Source organism: Spathaspora passalidarum, assembly GCF_000223485.1.
Source record: "Spathaspora passalidarum NRRL Y-27907 unplaced genomic scaffold SPAPAscaffold_6, whole genome shotgun sequence".
In the NCBI taxonomy this organism is placed as follows: Eukaryota; Fungi; Ascomycota; class Pichiomycetes; order Serinales; family Debaryomycetaceae; genus Spathaspora; species Spathaspora passalidarum.
In genome coordinates this window covers 77,684-97,481 of record NW_006767430.1, presented here as the reverse complement: position 1 = coordinate 97,481, position 19,798 = coordinate 77,684, and the positions used below count along the sequence as shown (strand labels likewise).

The window sequence follows — 19,798 nt, the reverse complement described above, 5'->3', positions numbered from 1 at the left end:
TTGAAAGTTAGATGTTGGCATGTTTGCGAGTGCACTTGGTAGCAACACAAAAATAAATCCTCGGCTTTATCTTCAAATTTTAAAGTGGACATTTTATTTTTTTTTATGTGGGGGAATATATAATTCAGCAAGACATCTAATACTACTAATAGAAACATTGTATCATGGACACCTCACTTATGTTATCACCCCTGTCGGTGAATGCCAACAAGACTATAGAATCAAGCTACAAGCTTGCCCTTAAACAGTTTATGAACAAGAACCTTGCCAAATCCTTCACTTTGATTCATCAACTTTATCAGTCATGCTTTGCAGAGTATGCCAAGAGCTCGATATCAGAAAACTTACTTATTAAGATTATTAACTTATACCTTATTGAAGTAGGTGTTGGGATTAAAGAAGGCAAATTTGACAAGGCAAACCGTACGCTTGCCTTGAATTCCATCACCAGCAATGAATTGATCAACCAAGTAAAACTGGTGTATGAAACAGTGATCCCTCTGGAAATCTTGTACAATTACCACTTGGTACATATATCCAACCAGGAGCTTCTCATTACTGACAAGCACAGTTATTTGAGCGAGTTGAAACTGAATTATATGAAGGTGACTGGCGAAGGCAAGTACGATAGAAAGTTCATGCAATTAGTCGTGTTTGAAATCTTACCTACATTTGATGAATTCACAGCGGCACAAAATATCCTTCTGATAAACCCCATGTTTGATGCCCAGGACTATGCGAAATTAATGGATATTCAGTCGAACAAAGCAGAAATTGTCCAGCAAGAGAAACTCAAGCAGCAGGAGTTAAAACGGTTGGAACAAGAAGAAAAAGAGAAGGAACTTGAAAAACAGCGACAATTGCAGAAGGACCTGAATATTAAATATAAGTCAATAAAGGAAATTCAGAAACAGTATGCATCAGAAAGTGCCAAACCAAATGTGGGAACGGTTGCCAGTGGGAACAAACTTACTGAATTAAGAGACAAGTTGTGGTATCTTACAAACTTACTCAAGATATATGTCAAGGATAATTCTTTGATTATCATTGTCGTGTTGATATTGTTGTTTGTTTCCAAGAGATTTATCAATACCAAGAAGATAAACTTGAAGGATAAGATTGTAGATACTGTTAAAATGGCCTTCAAATTTAGTTATGTGTAGTTTATAGATTGGCTTATTATCTAACTTAATTCTATTGCATTCGTTAACACCATTGTAGATGTTCCACATGGAAGTACCCTTTTTTTTTTTTTTTTTGACAGACAAGATGAAAATCAATCGCAGCCACTTTTACAACCATCAACAAATTTCACCACAGCATGACCAACGAAGGAATGTGGGTGATCGGGTATGGCTCCCTCATATTCAAACCACCACCACACGTGCAATTCAAAGTAACGGGCTACATCAAGGGGTTCATCCGTCGATTCTGGCAATCATCGTCAGATCATCGAGGTACGCCACAGTCGCCTGGTAGAGTAGTCACCCTTGTCTCGTTACTGGACCTCCAAACACATACAAGATTTCACAATGATTTACATATGTATGAACTAAAGGGACATGCCTACGAGGCTGAGTGTGTTTCTAGTGGAGAACTGGATCTTGATCTGATTGCTGACATCAGCAAGAAAATCAGTGATTTGTCGCAAGATGATTTGCGAGTATGGGGAGTAGCATACTATATTGGTAGCGAACACGTAGCTGAAGTCAAGGAGTACTTGGATATCAGAGAACAAGATGGGTATTCTACTCACAAAGTACCATTCCACATTTTGAATGTTGAAGGTGGTGATAAAGATAAGGACATCATAGACACAATTCCAAAAGACCCACTCACTGGTGATTTGTTTATAGAAAGTATGATATATATTGGAACGATTGAAAATGAATCATTTATCGGTCCTGAATCTATCGAAAAGACGGCCAAGGTGATCAAGACTAGCCACGGACCCAGTGGACCTAACAAGGAATACCTCATCAATCTAACTGAAGCAGTCCGTCATCTCGACCCCAAACTCCGCTCGCATGATTACTACTTGGAAGATTTAGTCAAATTAGTAAATTAAATATACACCTCTATAGAGATACAAAATCATTAATGGCTTCATGTAACACCTGTCCCACACGATCAATCTCTTCTTGAACCATACCAAACTTTTTCTGGAGTAACAACTCTCTTATCTTCGGAAATGTATTCCATTCATACTCATCAGCCACGGCAGGCGCTTCAAACGGCACGCCAAACAATATATTAGCATATCCAGGTCTGGCTGGATGTACTTCTTTAATCAAGAATTTTGCATTGAAATCCAACATATTATCATTCCATTTACGTCGGGACACAGCATACAAACTGGGTTCAATACCTCGAGACTCGCGAATGAAGGCTTGCCATTGATTGGACACATCATGATATCTCCGGGCATTATCCTTAACTAAATGGGCTGCACGGAGGAGAAAGTCAAAATGTAAAATTGGCTTGTTGGGTTGGTCCAATTTGTCAATTATGTCTTTGGAAAACTTGGACAAGTCGTCTATATACGCGTCCAACATAGTCCCCAAATCAATAAAATTATACGGGATAAACGGTGCTTCGGCACATCGCAACACTATTCTCGATATCAATTCAACTAATTCGGCATGTTTCTCCATTGATTTGTCAATTTTCATATTTTCAAAATATTCAAAGTTGTCAAAACAAGAGTTCTTCGGGTATTTCACACCTTTATACTTGATTTCTAAACTAGGCACATTGACAAGATTGATGAATGGGACGTAATTCTTATATTCAAGGAAATTATTTTTGATTGCCACGGTGTTTTTATTTTGTTGGGTGAATAAATCATAAAGAGTAAGTGGATTCCCATCACTGCCCTTTGCATTACTCAAAACTTTTTGCATTCGAGTGCTGACAACATCACGCAAGAATGGATGAGCTTGCACTGATAATTCATCACCAGCAATCAAATCACTAAGATCGACGTACAAATATCCCAGCTTCTTTAATAACTCCTTCTTATTCTCGACCCATTCTGCCGAACCGGCTAAATTATACTCAGTTGCATCAAAGGAAACAAAATAGATCGATCGACTAGGTGACCATTGATGTTTTCTTTGTAGACTGGTAAACACTTTGATCATCTCCAACAAGGCCACGGTTCCGGTATTACTTCCAATTGTACCATAACAAGATGAATCACGCGCAGCACCAATAATCACTCCTTTCTCTCCTTGTTCTCTACCTTCGATTGATCCAATGACATTCCAAATTTGATGTACAGGTCGATTAGCATTGGATATTTTCATTTGCAATTTAACTCCAGAGCCGTCCCCACTGGATTGATAATCGAAGTTTGCCCCTGGCGAGTCTACTAAATTCAGGAGTAATCGTTCACCGTCTTTGTAAGAGATGGGAATGGATGGGATCTTAGGGGTGGTTTCTGATTTATCCCAAGTGATTCGGGTAACGTACCCGTCATCAGATGCCCAACCTGGCGTGAGAATATCACCAGTACCCATTCTTGTTAATCCAACATTGGTTCGTTGGATTATTTTGGTATTGTTCTTGCCTTCAATTTCATACTGTGGAGAAATGAATATCACTGCTTTGGCATGATTCTGTTGAGCATAGTATAATTTTGTAGATTCTGGAACTGTTCCTCCATACCGTATCAACACAATATTGTCCTTGACATCAACATTACTCTTTTTCAACTCTTCGAAATCATCAAGGGTTCCATAATTAGCAAATATAAAATTTCCTTCTATTTGCTCGTTTGTGTTTAAGGCGTTAGGGTTGTAGGCTAACAGTTCCATATTGTTCAGTTGGCCCTCGTGTAATTTGGCAAAGAAAGTGCCGTCGGCCAATCTGACATAGGTATTCTTTTCATCAGGATAGTTCAAAAAACTCTGCAATTCATTAAACTCGATTGAATTTATTCCATTATTTGTCATGTATCGTTCAATAAATTTGGCCAAAGTGAGGTCTCCTTTGGTACCACTGATATGCGGCATACTACTAAAATACTCCAAGTTTTCCTTCATGAGTTTTGGATTTATATATGACTTTATGGAATCCTCCAACATATCGATATCGTAGAATATTCCATTGGTGAATGTCCCACCACTAGTTCCCTTTATGCTTTCATTGGTGTTATACTTTGACACAAAAAATATGATGACTAATACGAATGCCACGTATAACAATCGTTTGACAACCAACGGATTACCCAAACGTAATATACTCTTTTCATACTGCATCTGAAAGTACTTGTATCCTTCATAGATGGGATCCACGAGTCGTGATACTGGGTTTATTACACGGGCACTAAATCTATGGGCAAATCGTTTTGTGACAAGCGAGGCTCGCACAAGCAATGGTTCACGTTCTACAGGTTCGGGGTAGAATGAGTCATCAATTTCAAACTGTTCGATGGATGAGCTCCCTATTACGGGACCGTGACGCAAGTCCGGGTCTGAATCTAGTAAATCCTGATAATCGGGTGGTTGAGACGGGAGTGATGCCAGCGGTGAAAGTGGCACGGCCTCTAACCTGTGATAGGGGTTATTGTTCGCAGGCATGGTATTAAACGATAGATGTATGTTATGATATGTGCTTGCCTATATCTAGGTGTTGAAATATTGATGTGCTGTCTGGTTGTGATAATTTGCTCCCTGTTTAGATAAACAATTTCTTTTTTTGCCTACGTCTTTGTTTTACGCGGGAACTTTTTTCCTGCTCGTATAAAAAAAAACATTTACACACGCTACACAAACTAAAGTTTACTACTACTATTTCCAGTTTCGTCCTTGGAACCTTGTACGGCATTATACACTTCCTTTTCAAACTTGCGATACGATTCAACCACATATTCATCAAGGAAAGGATATATCTGCACCGCAAAGAATCCACCAATCTTATTCTCAAAATCCATCCAGTAATACAAATTGGCCAAACCACTCCAATAGATACTTCCCTTGGGTCTACCAGTCTCTAAATTGTTCATGGTTATTGCATTACCAGTCAATGTCCAACCATCTTGTTCATATTCATCGGCAAGATTGGACGATAATCCCAAAAACTCCATTTCGATATCTGGGGGGAAATGATTTTGAAGGGCAAACAGCACAGTAGACTCATTCAAGATACGCGCCCCTGTATCGGGGGACTTTCCATAGTTCAACCATAACCTTATAAACTTTAAGTAATCTCCAACAGTACCAAAACATCCTTGTCCACCTAAATCCAAAATTGGATCAGGATTAAGCGCAAACTTCTTCATCACATGTAACGATTCATCTTGGTTTCTGTAGTGAACCGGAACTAAATTGGAAATGTCCTTCATGTGAAATGTACAATGTGTCATACCAATCGGGTCAAATAACTCCCTCTTGAGGAATTCACCCAATTTCATTCCTGAAATTGCTTCGATTACAAATCCTAACCAATCAGTATTATGGCCGTACATAAATGCCGTACCTGGTTCATGAACCAAGGGGGTTTTCTTATTAGTAAACCATTCCTTGGTTGGATTAATGGCATCCATTCTCTCACCTTTTGTAATCAAAGTATAGTAATCCGGATGTAAGAACCCATACGAGAACCCTGCAAGGTGCATCATTAAATGCTTGGCAGTGACTGGAGTCTTGGGCTTACGGGGTGCTTTCAAGTACTTTCCTGTCTTCTTATCAATAATACCTTCTTCCAAAACACCAATGTCGTTGATTTCAGGAACATAATTGCTTATAGGTGCTTCAAGGTCCAATTTCCCTCGTTCATAAAGTATGAGTGCCCCAGTAACAGTGAGTGATTTCGTACAGGAAAACATTCCAAACATATCATCAAGGTTAATCTTAGAATCTGGCTTTTCGAGATTTCTAATTCCTCCTCCATTCAAATATACTGTTTCCTTGACATCAGTGACTCCAATCACACAACCAGGTGCGATTAGCTCGGGAGATCCCCCTGGTTTTTGAGTAGTTATATCAGTGATTATCTGGTCAACTTTTTGCTTTAACTGCTGTAATTGGTTTCTAGTGAACTTCATATTGGTGTTGAATTAATAAGAAAGAAATAAAAAGAAGAACAAGTAAATCGACTGATATTAATGTATATATGGTTGAGGTGGGGACAAACTACTCAATTTGACTGTGAAAAATTTCGAGATAAAAAAGTATCACCCCCGCACTCAAATGTTAATTTTCTGGAGTAACGAGCCGAACCGCGGGAACTTACAATTGCGGATAAACTAAGGAGGAAGGGCTACATGAACCAAGTAAGTTACATTTCCAATTAAATGGTATTGGTTATGGAAGAACACCTAAAACCATAAGTTTGACTGTGTTCACATAAATCTCGTCTACATAAGTTGAAGGTATTACCTTACACCTGTCATTACGTAATACACATCAGTTTGGACAAGACGTTTCATTCTCCAGATTGTTACTTTGGAAGAACCCCAACAACAATCCTAAATTCAACCTAACATGATCTATTCTATTTCTTGTGATCAACCTCATTGGTTTTTTTATGAGCCGCAATAAAACTTTGCTGTGAATAACACTTGCATAGCAATTTTTTTTTATTTTTTATTTTTTTTTTTTGCAGCTATTTGTAAATTTTCATTTTGCTTCACTAATCCCTTGAATGTCCTTCTTTGCTAAAGAACCACTTTTCTGTCAACCTATTCTTACAAGAGAATAATTCAATACAGATCATGCACTATATCAATCTAATATCATTCAAGGTATTGATTGTTCTATCGATTTTATTTATAAATCAAGTGGGCGCTTATGTTCATCCAATTACAATCCATGGTCATTTCTTTGTTGACAGTGTTACCAAAGAGCCAGTATGTACTTTCCCCTTTTCATTTAAATATATCCAATACTAACTTTGTCAGTTTTACATTAAAGGTATAGACTATCAACCCGGTGGGTCTTCGGCAGTTTCCAATCACAAAGATCCATTATCCGATCCAGAGATATGTGCCAGAGATATCATTTTATTTCAAGAATTAGGAATCAATGTATGTATACTATCTTTATAACTTTGAATATTTCCCTACTAACACTTACAGACTATTAGAATTTACTCCGTCAACGCCGATCTCGACCATAACGTTTGCATGACAATGTTAGCAACCGCTGGAATTTATTTGGTCCTCGATGTCAATTCACCCTTGCCTAACCATCATCTTAACCGATACGAGCCATGGACAACTTACAATCTATTCTATTTGGAGAACGTATTTAAAATAGTTGAACAATTTTCATATTACAATAACACCCTAGGTTTCATTGCTGGAAATGAAGTAGTGAGTGATCCCACGTCGGCCAGTGTCGCTCCACCATACATCAAAGGCATGATCAGAGATATCAAGACGTACATTGAGTATAATCTGCCCCGAACGATACCGGTGGGTTATTCTGCAGCCGATGATTTGAATTATAGGATGTCCTTGGCATCTTATTTGGAATGTGCTGATGAGAACCCGGCTGAATCAGTGGATTTCTATGGTGTCAACTCATATCAATGGTGTGGAGAACAAACATTTTATAGTAGTGGGTACAATATTCTTGTTAATGATTATCATGGATTTACAAGACCGGTTTTCTTTAGTGAATATGGATGTAATGAAGTACTTCCACGAAACTTTGATGAAGTTCAAGTGTTATACACTAATGACATGATTGATGTGTTTAGTGGAGGGCTAGTGTACGAGTTCACCCAAGAACCAAACAATTACGGATTAGTAGAAGTTCAACCTAATGGAGATATTAAACTATTAAGAGATTTCATGCAATTGAAGAAACAATTTGATTCTATTCCTGAATTAGACTATGCATTTGTGGCCAACTCCATGAGAACCAATGCTCGTGAAATTCATTCAAAGTTGAAGCAGTACAAATCAGCTATACCTAAATGCGGAGAGTCTTATCCAAATATAGGCATATCAATCGGTATCCCTGTTTCCATTGCTGAAAACTTGATCGAGACTGGAGTCAAGGTTAAACCAGGGCATTATGTCCATTTAGAGCCCCATCAATTGACGACAAAGTACAATATATTCCAAGCTAATGGTGAGAAATATCCCACCTATCTTTCCATTGATATTTTGGTTAATGTCACCCAGGATGAACCTGAGCTGAGTGTTACTCCTCCAAGCGTTGTCCCCCATGTTAAAAATCCACATAGTCCACCACCAGAAACTACGGAAATTGAAGAAGAGTTTCCTAATGAAGAAGAAGATGTTGCAGAAAGCGACCCTGACAATACTACTACTAAACTGTTTAGAGGCATGTTTCAACGCGTTGCCACCTCTTTCAAGAAACTTTATTCCAGCTTATTCAATTAATCTCTATGTATCTATATATTATATTTTGAACTTGAATAAAGTAGTTTATTTCGATAATTAAATATTTTCAACGAGTTGTCACTGTTTAACTCTAGTGGTTTTAAAAATACTTTCCATTCACCTGGTGTTAGCGAATCAATGTTTTTGTCCGATTGTTGTTCCGTGAAGCCACACTTTATACAAGTTTTCACCATACTGGGAGTTTTTCTCAACACAATCACTAATCGATTTATCTGCGAGACATATTTCATAAACGTTTCGAAGTTGTTGGTTGGTGGTTCTACCCAAGAATCTGAATCTTCGTGAACTACATCGTGGATGAAATAATCGAATAATCCAAAATTAGTTAATGTTAACGTGGTTAATTTGCCATATCCTGAACAAAGCAAGTTAAAGAATGGATTAAACCTGGTGAAATTAAATTCGGTATTCCCTGATGGTGTGTTGGTATAAAACATACTTGAAGAAGTGTCCATTATCAAATGATTCAAACTTGTATTGTTCAATCTGACCAAATCAATCAAGGACAATCCATTATCGTGCATAATACTCTTCAATTCGAGTGTGGTCACATTATTGAATATTGAATTTGGTTGAGGTTTGCGAGATTTCTTGAAAGAATTAGTGTATATGCATGACTCAATGATAAGTTTTTGAATTTGCACACCATCAATGTTGATTGGTTTCATATCGTCGATGATAAAGTTCACCAAGTGTAACTCCTTAATCACATCAAAATACTCACATACTAAGGATAAATGACCTTGCTTGAAAGGAATAGACCAACCCGACTGTGTACGAAGAACAAACTTCTCCAAACATCTTTTAGCTCGAGGAATTGTTTTCTTCTTAGATAATAGTCTCAAACCACCTATGGAACTTGTTGATGATGCTGGCTGCTCCATAGGGAATGTGAACTCCGGAGCTACTTCACTCAACACCAAACATTTCAATCCGAATGCTTCTCCTAGCAATGATTTAATCGATGCTATGAAATCAGTATAGTTCAACTGGTCCGCCGATCGATTCTCGCTCTCGATATGATATGCGCCCGCAATCCGAGACTTATACTTGGACGAATCCCGAACTTGAGGATTCACCAATTCAACTTTCTGTAAGTAGTTGATGTTGGAACTGGGTTCATGCAATAAATGTCTCACTGAGAATTTGTAAAATGTAGATGGTTTCTTGAATGTAACGGATGAATAAAGGAAGTTTTTGTTTATGATTACATGGAACTTCTTACATATTAGTGATAGAATAATTAGTGTTTTGGTATCTTTGTCGAATTCTTTAAATATTTGTAGGAGGATTTCTATTGGTAGTGAACACAAGTGTAGTAGTGGATATTGTGTATTTTGCTTTTTGAAGGTGAATAGCCTTCGTCTTCCTATGAGCTGGTACTTCTTCATGCTTCTATAGTGTATTAATGTCTATATTGTGCCTGTTGGTGAACCAAAAGTGACTGTTGTAATGTGTTGCAAAGTGGTAGTCAGGTGCTGTTTCGGTTAGTTTGAATGCAAAATGTTGAGCTTGGGAGAAATGGTTCAAAAAAGACTATGTTGGTGTATGTGTTGATAATCTTATGAAATAAAGTCTAGTGGATTGTGTGCTGTTCTCTTTTGTGTAGGTTACATATAATGTGGTAAATGATGTAAGTGATAAGAGATTGACATTATCTGCGCGGGCTCTGAATCTCATCGAATAATTTCGAGTCATTTCGCTCGTCCCGTCTACAGCCGGGCAAGACAACAACTACCTACACATAAATCATGATATATACTTTTATTCTATACATACCCACTTCTTCTATACTTATGATGTAGCTCATCGTAAGCTTGTCTCATTTGGACATATCCAAGATGAATTTTCCCTATAAAATGATCAGCCAATCTACGATCACTATCAAGACGTGACAAATAAGCACCACACCCTTCACAGACTTGCAACTTTTGCTGAGAAGTTTGGCCAACGTTTTCAGCAATGGTTCGTGCCAGCTCAGCCAATACTTCTCTTTCCTTGCATAGTTCGTCCAATCGTATCGACTGTAACAACGTCTTCGTTGTCTCTTTATTCTTGATCAAATACTCAATCTCTTGCATCATCAACCCAATGGTCACATCCAACTCATCCAACTCTTTAGTGACTTTCTCAATCTTCTCCTTTTCTTCAGGGGTATGCTGTAATCTCTTCTGGGCAATGGCAAGATTTCGATCAAGCTCGTGAATATATTGTTGTAACTGTTTGTAATACTCATACTCCAACTCAGGAAATTTTTCACTAAGCGTCTTGGTCCTATATTCATATTCTAATTTATGTTTTTGTAAATGCAATTGTGGACATTTCCCAAGGTCGTTTTTGGTACCGACAAATAAATCGTGTGGACATGTGCCGACAACGAAACTGGGACATACTTTGGGACTAGTCAATTCTGGATCCTTCCGTCGTATCAGGGTTTCTTTCCCCATTAACTGTTCTAATAGTTTTCTTTGTTCTTCTGCCATTGCGTTATATGGTTGATTCTCTGGTGTTTATACTGTTGTCTATGATGACTTTGGTTATGTAATTTTTTTTGTCGCACAAGATATTATTGTAACCCACGTTACAACATCTTTATACAATACTGGTTATCATACTATTTTATTTGTACTAAATACACTATAGATATTGTTAATCACGTTTTTCTTCTTTTTCTTCTTTTTCTTCCTTCTTATCTAATCCAATCTTTTCCTTGGAAATATACCCCAAGGCATCCAATCTATCAGGTAAAATAGGATGAGAATGATGATAAGAAGAATATAACCAATCAGCATTCATACTAGACAAATTTTCATTAGAAAGCTTGATCAAGGATCTACTCAAATTCTCGGCATACCCACAATTTTCAGCATATCCATCAGCTTCATATTCATGCTTTCTCGAGACTAAATTTTGACCAAAGGTCAAAACACATTCAAATGGTTGGAAAATATCATTAAACAACATAAATCCAATCAAAATCGGTTGCTCAGTAAATCCAAATGAATTATATAATGATTTGTTGTGGATAAAGGCGGAAAATAACGAGAAAATTGAAAACAAATGGACTTGAGAAATTGCCAACATCTTTGGTAAATGGTTCAATTTCCAATGGCCAATTTCATGGGCCAACACAGCAACAGTTTCATCAGTAGTGTTATGTTCAATCAAAGTATCAAATAAAACAATTTGCTTACTCCATGGTAATCCAGTAAAATAAGCATTGGAATGAGAAGAACGTTTGGATCCATCAACAACAAATAACTTGGTTAATGGGAATTTTTGCTTACTTGCCAATTCTTCAATGGCAGTCTTTAATTCACCATCTTCCAAAGGAGTAAACTTGTTGAACAAAGGTAAAATCAAAGTAGGAACAATGGTCATAGCTACCAAGTTAATAAACAATACAAATCCCATTAAATAGACAATAAACTTGTCACCAAAATAATCAATAATCTTCAAGAATCCAGCAATAACAGGTGATCCTAAGGCAATTGAAAGTCCAATAGTCTTGATCATATCAGTAACCCACAATTTCACGGTTTGCTTATTGAAACCATACTTTTCTTCCAAGACAAAATGTTGGTAATAATTCAAAGGTAAACCGACAATAGTAGACAAGATTTGCGAAGTAAACACAAAGAACAAAGATTGGGTAATAACACCACCCATAAACTTAGGCAATATAAAACTAGACTTGGCCATTAAAGAACCAGCCAAGTTCCATGCTTTAGGTAACACATCAAATTTGATAATAGCAAGATTTTGAACTAAACCATAGAATCCGGAGAAGATAGAGAACTTGGACTTGGCCCTGGAATAAGCTTGTGATTTCTCAAAAGTTTCTTGGGAAACTTCCTTCTTGATTGAAGCTGGTGGTGACTTTCTTTGTAATACTCTGTATTGTCTATATTCTAAGTAGTTTTCAAATATGAATTGACCAACAGTGAATCCAAGAATAATGGTCTTCCAATCGATGGAGGAATCGTCAAGAAACGAAAATGTCTAGATATGTTAGTACGGCTATCAATCAATACGTATGTTTCACTCTACTTACATCTACCAATGAAACCATAGTCGAATTGCTAAAGAAGAATTGGTTGCCACTTTTCTGGAGTTTTGTCCAAATAATTTTTTTTTTTTTTTTTTTGCCTTTACAACCTTTGCTGGCATATTCGAGTGCGGCGAGAAAAGTCGGCAAATCTTTAGACTGCAAAACTACTAGATATTTTTTTTTAATCTAATGAAACGTAATATTTTATGATTTGCTATATATCAAAGTGAATTATAAACTAAGAACTGTATAAGTTATCAACTGCAGATTTTTCAGTTATTTTATTTATAAGATGCAACTGTGCAGAGAACCTCTAGTTAGCTTCAGCAGCTAACTTTTCAGCCTTGGCAACAACATCTTCGATACCACCAACCATATAGAAGGCGTTTTCTGGTAAGTGATCGTACTTACCTTCCAAAACTTCCTTGAAAGATCTAACGGTATCAACCAATCTAACTAATCTACCTGGAATACCAGTGAAAACTTCAGCGACAGCGAATGGTTGAGATAAGAATCTTTGAATCTTACGAGCTCTTTCGACAGTCAACTTATCAGCTTCAGACAATTCATCCATACCCAAAATAGCAATAATATCTTGCAAGGACTTGTAAGCTTGTAAGGTTTGTTGGACATTGGTAGCAACTTCATAATGTTCCTTACCAACAACAGCAACATCCAATAATCTGGACTTGGAATCCAATGGATCGACAGCTGGGTAAATACCTAATTCGGAAATACCTCTAGACAACACAGTGGTGGCATCCAAGTGAGCGAAAGTGGTGGCTGGAGCAGGATCGGTTAAATCATCAGCTGGGACATAGACAGCTTGGACAGAAGTAACGGAACCCTTCTTGGTGGTGGTAATACGTTCTTGTAAAAGACCCATATCGGTGGCTAAGGTTGGTTGATAACCGACAGCAGATGGAATACGACCTAACAAGGCAGACACTTCAGAACCAGCTTGAGTGAATCTGAAAATGTTGTCAACGAATAACAACACATCTTGACCTTCTTCATCTCTGAAGTATTCAGCAATGGTTAAACCAGTCAAAGCAACTCTAGCTCTAGCACCAGGTGGTTCGTTCATTTGACCGAAAACTAAAGCGACCTTGGAGTCACCTTCTAAGTTAATGACACCAGTTTCCTTCATTTCACGGTATAAATCGTTACCTTCTCTGGTTCTTTCACCGACACCGGTAAAGACAGAGAAACCACCATGGGCCTTGGCAATGTTGTTAATCAATTCTTGGATAAAGACGGTCTTACCGACACCGGCACCACCGAATAAACCAATCTTACCACCTCTAGCGTAAGGAGCTAATAAATCGACAACCTTGATACCAGTTTCTAAAACTTCAGCAGCAGTAGATTGTTCAACGAAAGCAGGTGGTTCAGCGTGAATTGGGTTTCTTTGCTTACATTCAATTGGACCTCTTTCATCAATTGGTTCACCAACAACGTTAATAATTCTACCCAAGGTACCACGACCAACTGGGACGGAAATTGGAGCACCAGTGTCCTTGACTGGAGTACCTCTGACTAAACCTTCAGTACCGTCCATAGCAATAGCTCTGACGGTGTTTTCACCCAAATGTTGGGCAACTTCTAAGACTAAGTCTTGGTCACCATTCTTCAAGGTCAAAGCGTTTAAAATAGCTGGTAAGTTACCTTCTTCGAATTGGACATCGACGACGGCACCAATAACGGCTCTATAATAAAGTGTTAGTAACCAGTGTTGTGTACAGATTCCATAAAGGGTTTGGTTGTAAAAAAAAAAATAACTTGGCTGTAATTTTTTGTGGGTGGAGGTGAATTTTCGCGACCGTAGAAAAAAATGTTCTTGGAAAATTTTCATTGGCCAAACGGTACTGGAAGTGTCCCACACAACTTGGGTTGTGTCAATCCATGATCTGGAAAATAATAGAAGGACAATTGCTTTTGTAGAATGCAATGTATCTGTAGTAATGTAGTGGTAACGCCAATATCTTTTTGTAATCACTCTGAATCAGGTCCCCCCCAATCATTCTTTCCTAAAATTAGGTTCCCATGGCCGGACAGATATAAACCAACAATTGATATGATTTCTTATTGCAATTCGTTTGAACAATGTTTACATGGACCATTGCACTTGTTGGAATCAATTGGATACCTAAAACCTTTATGGGTAATTGATTTCTGAAAAGTTATTTTGATACATACCTAACTTTACCTTGAATTGGAGCAGCGGTAGCTAAACCTCTGAACATGACGCTACGCTTAGCAGCATTGAATGCAGTGCGTGAAGCAGTGTTAAATAATCTTGGAACAACCATCGTTGGCAAACTTTGGTAATTTAAAGACAACCTTGTAGAAGAAAGAAAGAGAGAAGAAAGGAAAAGAAATTGAAAACTCAACGCAGAAAAACTTCAATAAATTTTCACCAACATTTCGCACCATACAAAAAAAAATGTGCGCATAATTTGATCCAGGAACCAATGAAATCGCAGAAAAAAACTCTAGACTGTGTGCAGGACCAGTGTGGGTCCTATTTAATCTCCGATCCTCATAGGAAGATCGCAACTGGCGGTTGAATTACGACTGCGCGCACCGTTCCTATTGGACATTTTTCATCCGATGTAGTATACAGGACATTGGATCTGACCTTGCTTCGGAGTATTACCCAATACCATGAACACACAAACTCTTTGTAGTGTAATATTATACAATTGTCTAACTGTTGAAATACGATTACACTATTGGTCTAAATACTAATTCCTGTCAATATTTACCATGTTGTGTCTTCAATGTAGATCTCCCCGTACTAAATACTACCCCGGAGAGAGAGAGAAAGAAAGCATTGTAATGAAAATATCTGTCAATGCACATTTACTGCAGCAGATTAACGGTCTTGAGAAGCACAGGATGACATTTAATTCACATGACATACAAAGACATCTACAATACATTGCATATACTTACATTCATATTAAAAGCAGTTCCCCGTGTAATAAAAAAAAAATGGTTGCAAATGTCTCATAAATAGGGTATCAAATTACAGTGTTATAAACTCTAAACAAATATAAAAATACTAGTATACAGACTAGTAGCCCTGGATTTCAGTAATGTTTCTCTTTGTTGTTCGGATGAGATCCTTCAATTGGGAAGGATATGACCTATAAATCAATATTCCATGTACTGACTGATCATTAGAAGTAAGGCCACGGAATTTCTTGGTACATCCCAAACATAATCTGATCTCTTTGTTTTCTCGTTGAGTTCTTTTTGAACTTTTCATAGACATTCTCATACTATGAGTTGGATGCTGTATATGGTGTTTTCTTTTTCGTTTATGGGTTTGAAGTTGGGCGACTCTTGCTGTATATTCTTTTTCAAGTTCATCTTCATTCAAAGATTTTCTCGGGATAGTTTCTAGTCGTTTGGACTTTCTCCCGGCACTAACCTTCTCTTCAGTTCCACGTGCTTGTCTTTTGGCTTCCTGGATCAATCTGTCATAAGCATCCATTTCTGCTTCACGCTTTTGTCCGATACTTGATAAATTGTGTGAAGCTTCAGAATTAGCAACCACTTCAATCATTTCTTGTTTTGGTGAACTAAGTTTCTCCTCTAATGGAGAAGTATTAGGTGTCAATAATTGATTGGTCTTGATTATTTCCACATCAGGGGAAAGTTCTTTCAGAGTTTGCTTTTGCTCTCCTTCTGCGAGTGATTTTATATTCTTAACTTCTGGCAAGTTACATTTAAGCACACAGAACTGGTATCCAAGGTGGGTCTTGCATGAATCACATGCATAGTCATCATGGTTTTCATCATCATCATCATCATCGTCATAAGCACGGTTTGAATTAGGTTCTTTCTTCCATTTCAAATATTTTGGTTCAAAACGGCAATCAAATTTTGATTTATCAATACTCTGTAATAAAAATTCCTGATCAACAACAAATCTCTGAAAACTCAACAAGCACCTGTTTACCAAGTCAATCTGATTTGCCAGAATCTTCCCTCTTTGTTTATTGAATGATTTGAGAATGCTTTCCAACAACTCATAATGATTAAATACATTCTCCTTCTTAATAACTTTGTAATCTCCAATGGACTTTTCCCCAAATTCCAACCAATCACTCATGGTAAAATTCACAGCTTCATTGAAATTAAACCCACAATTGAATCCAGCATGATATACTCTTGGGTACGTTATGATAAATTCACCAGGATTTTGATCAGCATATGTGACAGGTATACCATGTTCCACAAGTTTAGTAGGAGACATCAATGTTACCAATTGATGTAACAAATCTGGTTGTTTTTGAAATAAATCAGGAGCAGAATTTCTCATCACTTTTTCAAACTTGTCGGCAAGTACAGCGGGGATGCCGTACCATTTCTTGGTTGCACCAAAATGACAATAGTTGGCAGAAAGAGTATAATGATCTTCAACATGCCAACAGAATGTAGATAACAACGAACCAATATATATCCATGGCACTGTCATTCCTGATATTGAAGAATTTACGTAATTGAGTAGCGATCCTTTGGCAAAAGGTAGCTTTGTAAGATTGAAAGGATGTTTGATATAGTGGTTGGTTAAAGGGTCATTATGGTCTAGTCCAGGAGTGTCTTTCATGGGGAATCCACTTATTTCTCCGGGTTTCAAATTGTGTATATCTGCCCCATATTTAACTTCAATATCAACCTTTTCATTTTCAACAAATGACCAGAATTTGTCTTCAATTACATCTACAGTTAGTGCTTCATTGTTGTTATATTTTGCAGCAAATTTGGCATCAAATTCATGACACATTTCGTAGAATTCTGGTATTGAATATTTAATATCTTGGTCTTCTTCAAATCCATATTCGCCTGTTCCTATCAAACATTTATCACAATACCAATTTGCAGCAGGAATAGATGTCAATGGGGTAGGCAAACACTTCATATGATATGGGTTGTCGCAATTATCACAAAGTAAAGTTTCTTCGGGCTTATCGTGCTTCCCACAAATCAAACAGTTGTCAAATTCGTCTTCATCGTCACTTTCTGGAAACTCAAAATCAACCTTATTGTGCAAGTACATGGCATAATACCTAACATTGGCGATATATTCCTGTTCAATGGCAGATGACACAGGATCAACATTCATGATCTTATTAATCTCGATCCATTTAGCCTTATTCATATTCTCAGGACCACCTAGTTTTTCCACTTCCAAGAACAAGTCGTAATAGTATATATTCACCCCATTAACTTTAAAAGACAGGCGCAACTGCTTTTTCCGTCTCATTTTCAAAAATCGATTAATACTTTCTTTAAAAAACATTCGTGATCTCGTAGTCAATCCCAAGTCACTGATCTTTTGTTTCCGAACATGGAATTTAAAATTAGGGGATATATTGAAGGGAGGTTTCCAATTTGGTGGTGGAACAATCTTGACTATTCCGTACAAGGAACCCAATTTTGCAATAGGTTCGCTGGAAAGATATCCAATCGGATCATTGAATTCGTGCTCCGTGGGGTTTAAAACTGGACACGGTTTCAATAATTCCTTCTTAAACGAAGTTGTAGCAGGCATGATTTAACAGCAAGGCAGCCAGAATAGCGACAGGGTATAACTAAAGCAAATTCAAGCCAATCTAACTTAAAATTAGTATTAAAATGGTCGCGTAGTTTAGGCGACGACAAATATGGTATTTAATTGGGAAAATTGGAAAATAATATATGCTGCTATAACAACCAGGTCTTTACTATATAATATTTGCAGAATGATCGTTTTTTCTGATCGTTAAGGATTTATCTTTTTTTTTTTTCTCTCTCTCCTTCTTTTTCTCAAGATTTCTGACAAAATTTGTTGAAATTTCGACGTAACATTAAAAAAGAAGCAAACATTTGGGAAATAGACTCCATATATTAGATCGAATACAATAAGTTGCTTGTTCCTTACAATTAGATGTAATTCATATTTAAAACACTTCTAAAGAAATATCCGACATGAGGATCAATCTATTACGGGGTAGTTTAATTTTCGACCCACATTGTTAGATTGCCTATTTAGGGTAGAAGCGCACCCGCCAATTTGTATAGTTGGAAAAACTTAACTACTGTTCCCAATTGGGTTACTCACAGCGACAATGACTGAATGCTTTTTCCGGCCCGCATAAATTTTCAACATTATTTAAATCTACTAGTATCTCCACTAATTTGCATTATTGTAATCTTATATCTACAAACTCAAATAAATCAAGTATGCCATATACAATTACTGTTTTAGGTTGCGGTGTTATGGGAACTGCCGTCACATCAGCTATTTTAAAGGCTCAGTTTGACCCATACCCAACCAAGATCATCGCTTGTACAGTTCCATCAGAAGAAGCCAACCTTAAGAAGGTTTTCGCCGACAACAAACTCGTTTCGGTTTCAGCTGGTGTGGAAAACAACAACAAGGCAGTTGCCGAAGCTGATGTCATTATCTTGGGTTGTAAGCCATATATGTATGAAGGTATCTATAACGAAGTTAAGGACTCTTTAACTGGGAAACAATTGTTGATTTCATTGTTGGCTGGTACCACCATAAAAGAATTATCCATTTTCACTCCTTATGTCGCCAAAGTTATGACCAACACTCCTGCAAGATTTGGATGTGGTACTGCTGCAATTGCATTCGCTCCAGAGGTGACTGAAGAACAACAAGAATTGGTTATGAAATTAATCGACACTGTTGGTATGACTGTCAAGATTCCAGAAAAAAACATGGACATTGCCACTTCTTTGATTGGATCCGGTCCGGCTTTCTGTTTGTTAATGATGGAATCAATGATCGATGGTGCTGTTAGAATGGGTATGCCTTACGATATTGCACAAAAGTCTGCTGCCAAAGTTATGGAAGGTACTGCTAAAATGGTTCTCGAAACTGGCGAACACCCAGCCGCTTTAAAGGCAAAGGTTTGTACCCCAGGTGGAACTACTATTGGTGGGTTGTTAAAGATGGAAGATAAGGGAGTAAGAAGTGCAATTGCTCGTGGTGTTGAAGAAGCAGCAATCATCTCGGCTTCATTTGCAAAGAAATAAAGTAAGTAGTAGTGCATTATGTACAAATAATTTATTTGGTAACCTATTTACAATGTCTATTTGGTTAAACTCTTCTTATTACGTAACATGGCAGTAATGAAGTGCTTGAAATCTTCATCATTGATCTCTCCCCTATGTTCTTCTATTATTTCATTCATCTTTCCTAAATGACCTCTAAGATCTCTACCAGATAAAATTCTATAAATGAAACCCATTGCATTTATTGGTTCCCCTTCTTTGAGATACCCTTTCTTCACAAGTAGTTCTTTAAATTCGATGGCTGCTTGTTTTAATTCAGGGATAGCTTG

General features: G+C 37.3%; 11 protein-coding genes across 11 annotated transcripts; 4 read left to right on the top strand and 7 right to left on the bottom strand. All coding sequences in view use genetic code 12, as the record gives it.

Moving 5' to 3' along the window:
* Positions 1-126: 126 nt before the first annotated feature.
* Positions 127-1,208, top strand: SPAPADRAFT_62548 (uncharacterized protein; the record flags this gene model as incomplete). The annotated part of the gene is made up of 1 exon (XM_007376651.1): positions 127-1,208. One exon carries the CDS (start codon positions 165-167, stop codon positions 1,161-1,163), a length of 999 nt encoding a protein of 332 aa, XP_007376713.1.
* Positions 1,209-1,321: 113 nt separating this feature from the next.
* Positions 1,322-2,068, top strand: SPAPADRAFT_142179 (gamma-glutamylcyclotransferase; the record flags this gene model as incomplete). Its single annotated transcript, XM_007376650.1, has 1 exon — positions 1,322-2,068. The coding sequence occupies one exon, from the start codon at positions 1,322-1,324 to the stop codon at positions 2,066-2,068; it is 747 nt and encodes a 248-aa protein (XP_007376712.1).
* Positions 2,069-2,078: 10 nt separating this feature from the next.
* On the bottom strand, positions 2,079-4,583 carry SPAPADRAFT_51890 (putative zinc metalloprotease; the record flags this gene model as incomplete). Its single annotated transcript, XM_007376649.1, has 1 exon — positions 2,079-4,583. One exon carries the CDS (start codon positions 4,581-4,583, stop codon positions 2,079-2,081), a length of 2,505 nt encoding a protein of 834 aa, XP_007376711.1.
* Positions 4,584-4,777: 194 nt separating this feature from the next.
* Positions 4,778-6,049, bottom strand: SPAPADRAFT_142670 (uncharacterized protein; the record flags this gene model as incomplete). The annotated part of the gene is made up of 1 exon (XM_007376648.1): positions 4,778-6,049. One exon carries the CDS (start codon positions 6,047-6,049, stop codon positions 4,778-4,780), a length of 1,272 nt encoding a protein of 423 aa, XP_007376710.1.
* Positions 6,050-6,718: 669 nt separating this feature from the next.
* Positions 6,719-10,015, top strand: PHR3 (1,3-beta-glucanosyltransferase; the record flags this gene model as incomplete). Its single annotated transcript, XM_007376646.1, has 3 exons — positions 6,719-6,853; positions 6,905-7,030; positions 7,082-10,015. 3 exons carry the CDS (start codon positions 6,719-6,721, stop codon positions 8,357-8,359), a joined length of 1,539 nt encoding a protein of 512 aa, XP_007376708.1.
* On the bottom strand, positions 8,343-10,008 carry SPAPADRAFT_62547 (uncharacterized protein; the record flags this gene model as incomplete). The annotated part of the gene is made up of 1 exon (XM_007376647.1): positions 8,343-10,008. The coding sequence occupies one exon, from the start codon at positions 9,262-9,264 to the stop codon at positions 8,371-8,373; it is 894 nt and encodes a 297-aa protein (XP_007376709.1).
* A 118-nt stretch (positions 10,016-10,133) lies between the features above and the next one.
* Positions 10,134-10,907, bottom strand: EXM2 (Exm2p; the record flags this gene model as incomplete). The annotated part of the gene is made up of 1 exon (XM_007376645.1): positions 10,134-10,907. The coding sequence occupies one exon, from the start codon at positions 10,861-10,863 to the stop codon at positions 10,150-10,152; it is 714 nt and encodes a 237-aa protein (XP_007376707.1).
* A 77-nt stretch (positions 10,908-10,984) lies between these two features.
* Positions 10,985-12,487, bottom strand: STE24 (zinc metalloprotease; the record flags this gene model as incomplete). Its single annotated transcript, XM_007376644.1, has 2 exons — positions 10,985-12,382; positions 12,435-12,487. 2 exons carry the CDS (start codon positions 12,450-12,452, stop codon positions 11,030-11,032), a joined length of 1,371 nt encoding a protein of 456 aa, XP_007376706.1.
* Positions 12,488-12,603: 116 nt separating this feature from the next.
* On the bottom strand, positions 12,604-14,795 carry ATP2 (F1F0 ATP synthase subunit beta; the record flags this gene model as incomplete). The annotated part of the gene is made up of 2 exons (XM_007376643.1): positions 12,604-14,140; positions 14,631-14,795. The coding sequence occupies 2 exons, from the start codon at positions 14,741-14,743 to the stop codon at positions 12,745-12,747; spliced, it is 1,509 nt and encodes a 502-aa protein (XP_007376705.1).
* Positions 14,796-15,510: 715 nt separating this feature from the next.
* Positions 15,511-17,997, bottom strand: SPAPADRAFT_51884 (histone demethylase; the record flags this gene model as incomplete). The annotated part of the gene is made up of 1 exon (XM_007376642.1): positions 15,511-17,997. The coding sequence occupies one exon, from the start codon at positions 17,995-17,997 to the stop codon at positions 15,511-15,513; it is 2,487 nt and encodes an 828-aa protein (XP_007376704.1).
* Positions 17,998-18,668: 671 nt separating this feature from the next.
* PRO3 (pyrroline-5-carboxylate reductase) lies at positions 18,669-19,490 on the top strand (the record flags this gene model as incomplete). The annotated part of the gene is made up of 1 exon (XM_007376641.1): positions 18,669-19,490. The coding sequence occupies one exon, from the start codon at positions 18,669-18,671 to the stop codon at positions 19,488-19,490; it is 822 nt and encodes a 273-aa protein (XP_007376703.1).
* Between the last annotated feature and the right edge of the window lie 308 nt (positions 19,491-19,798).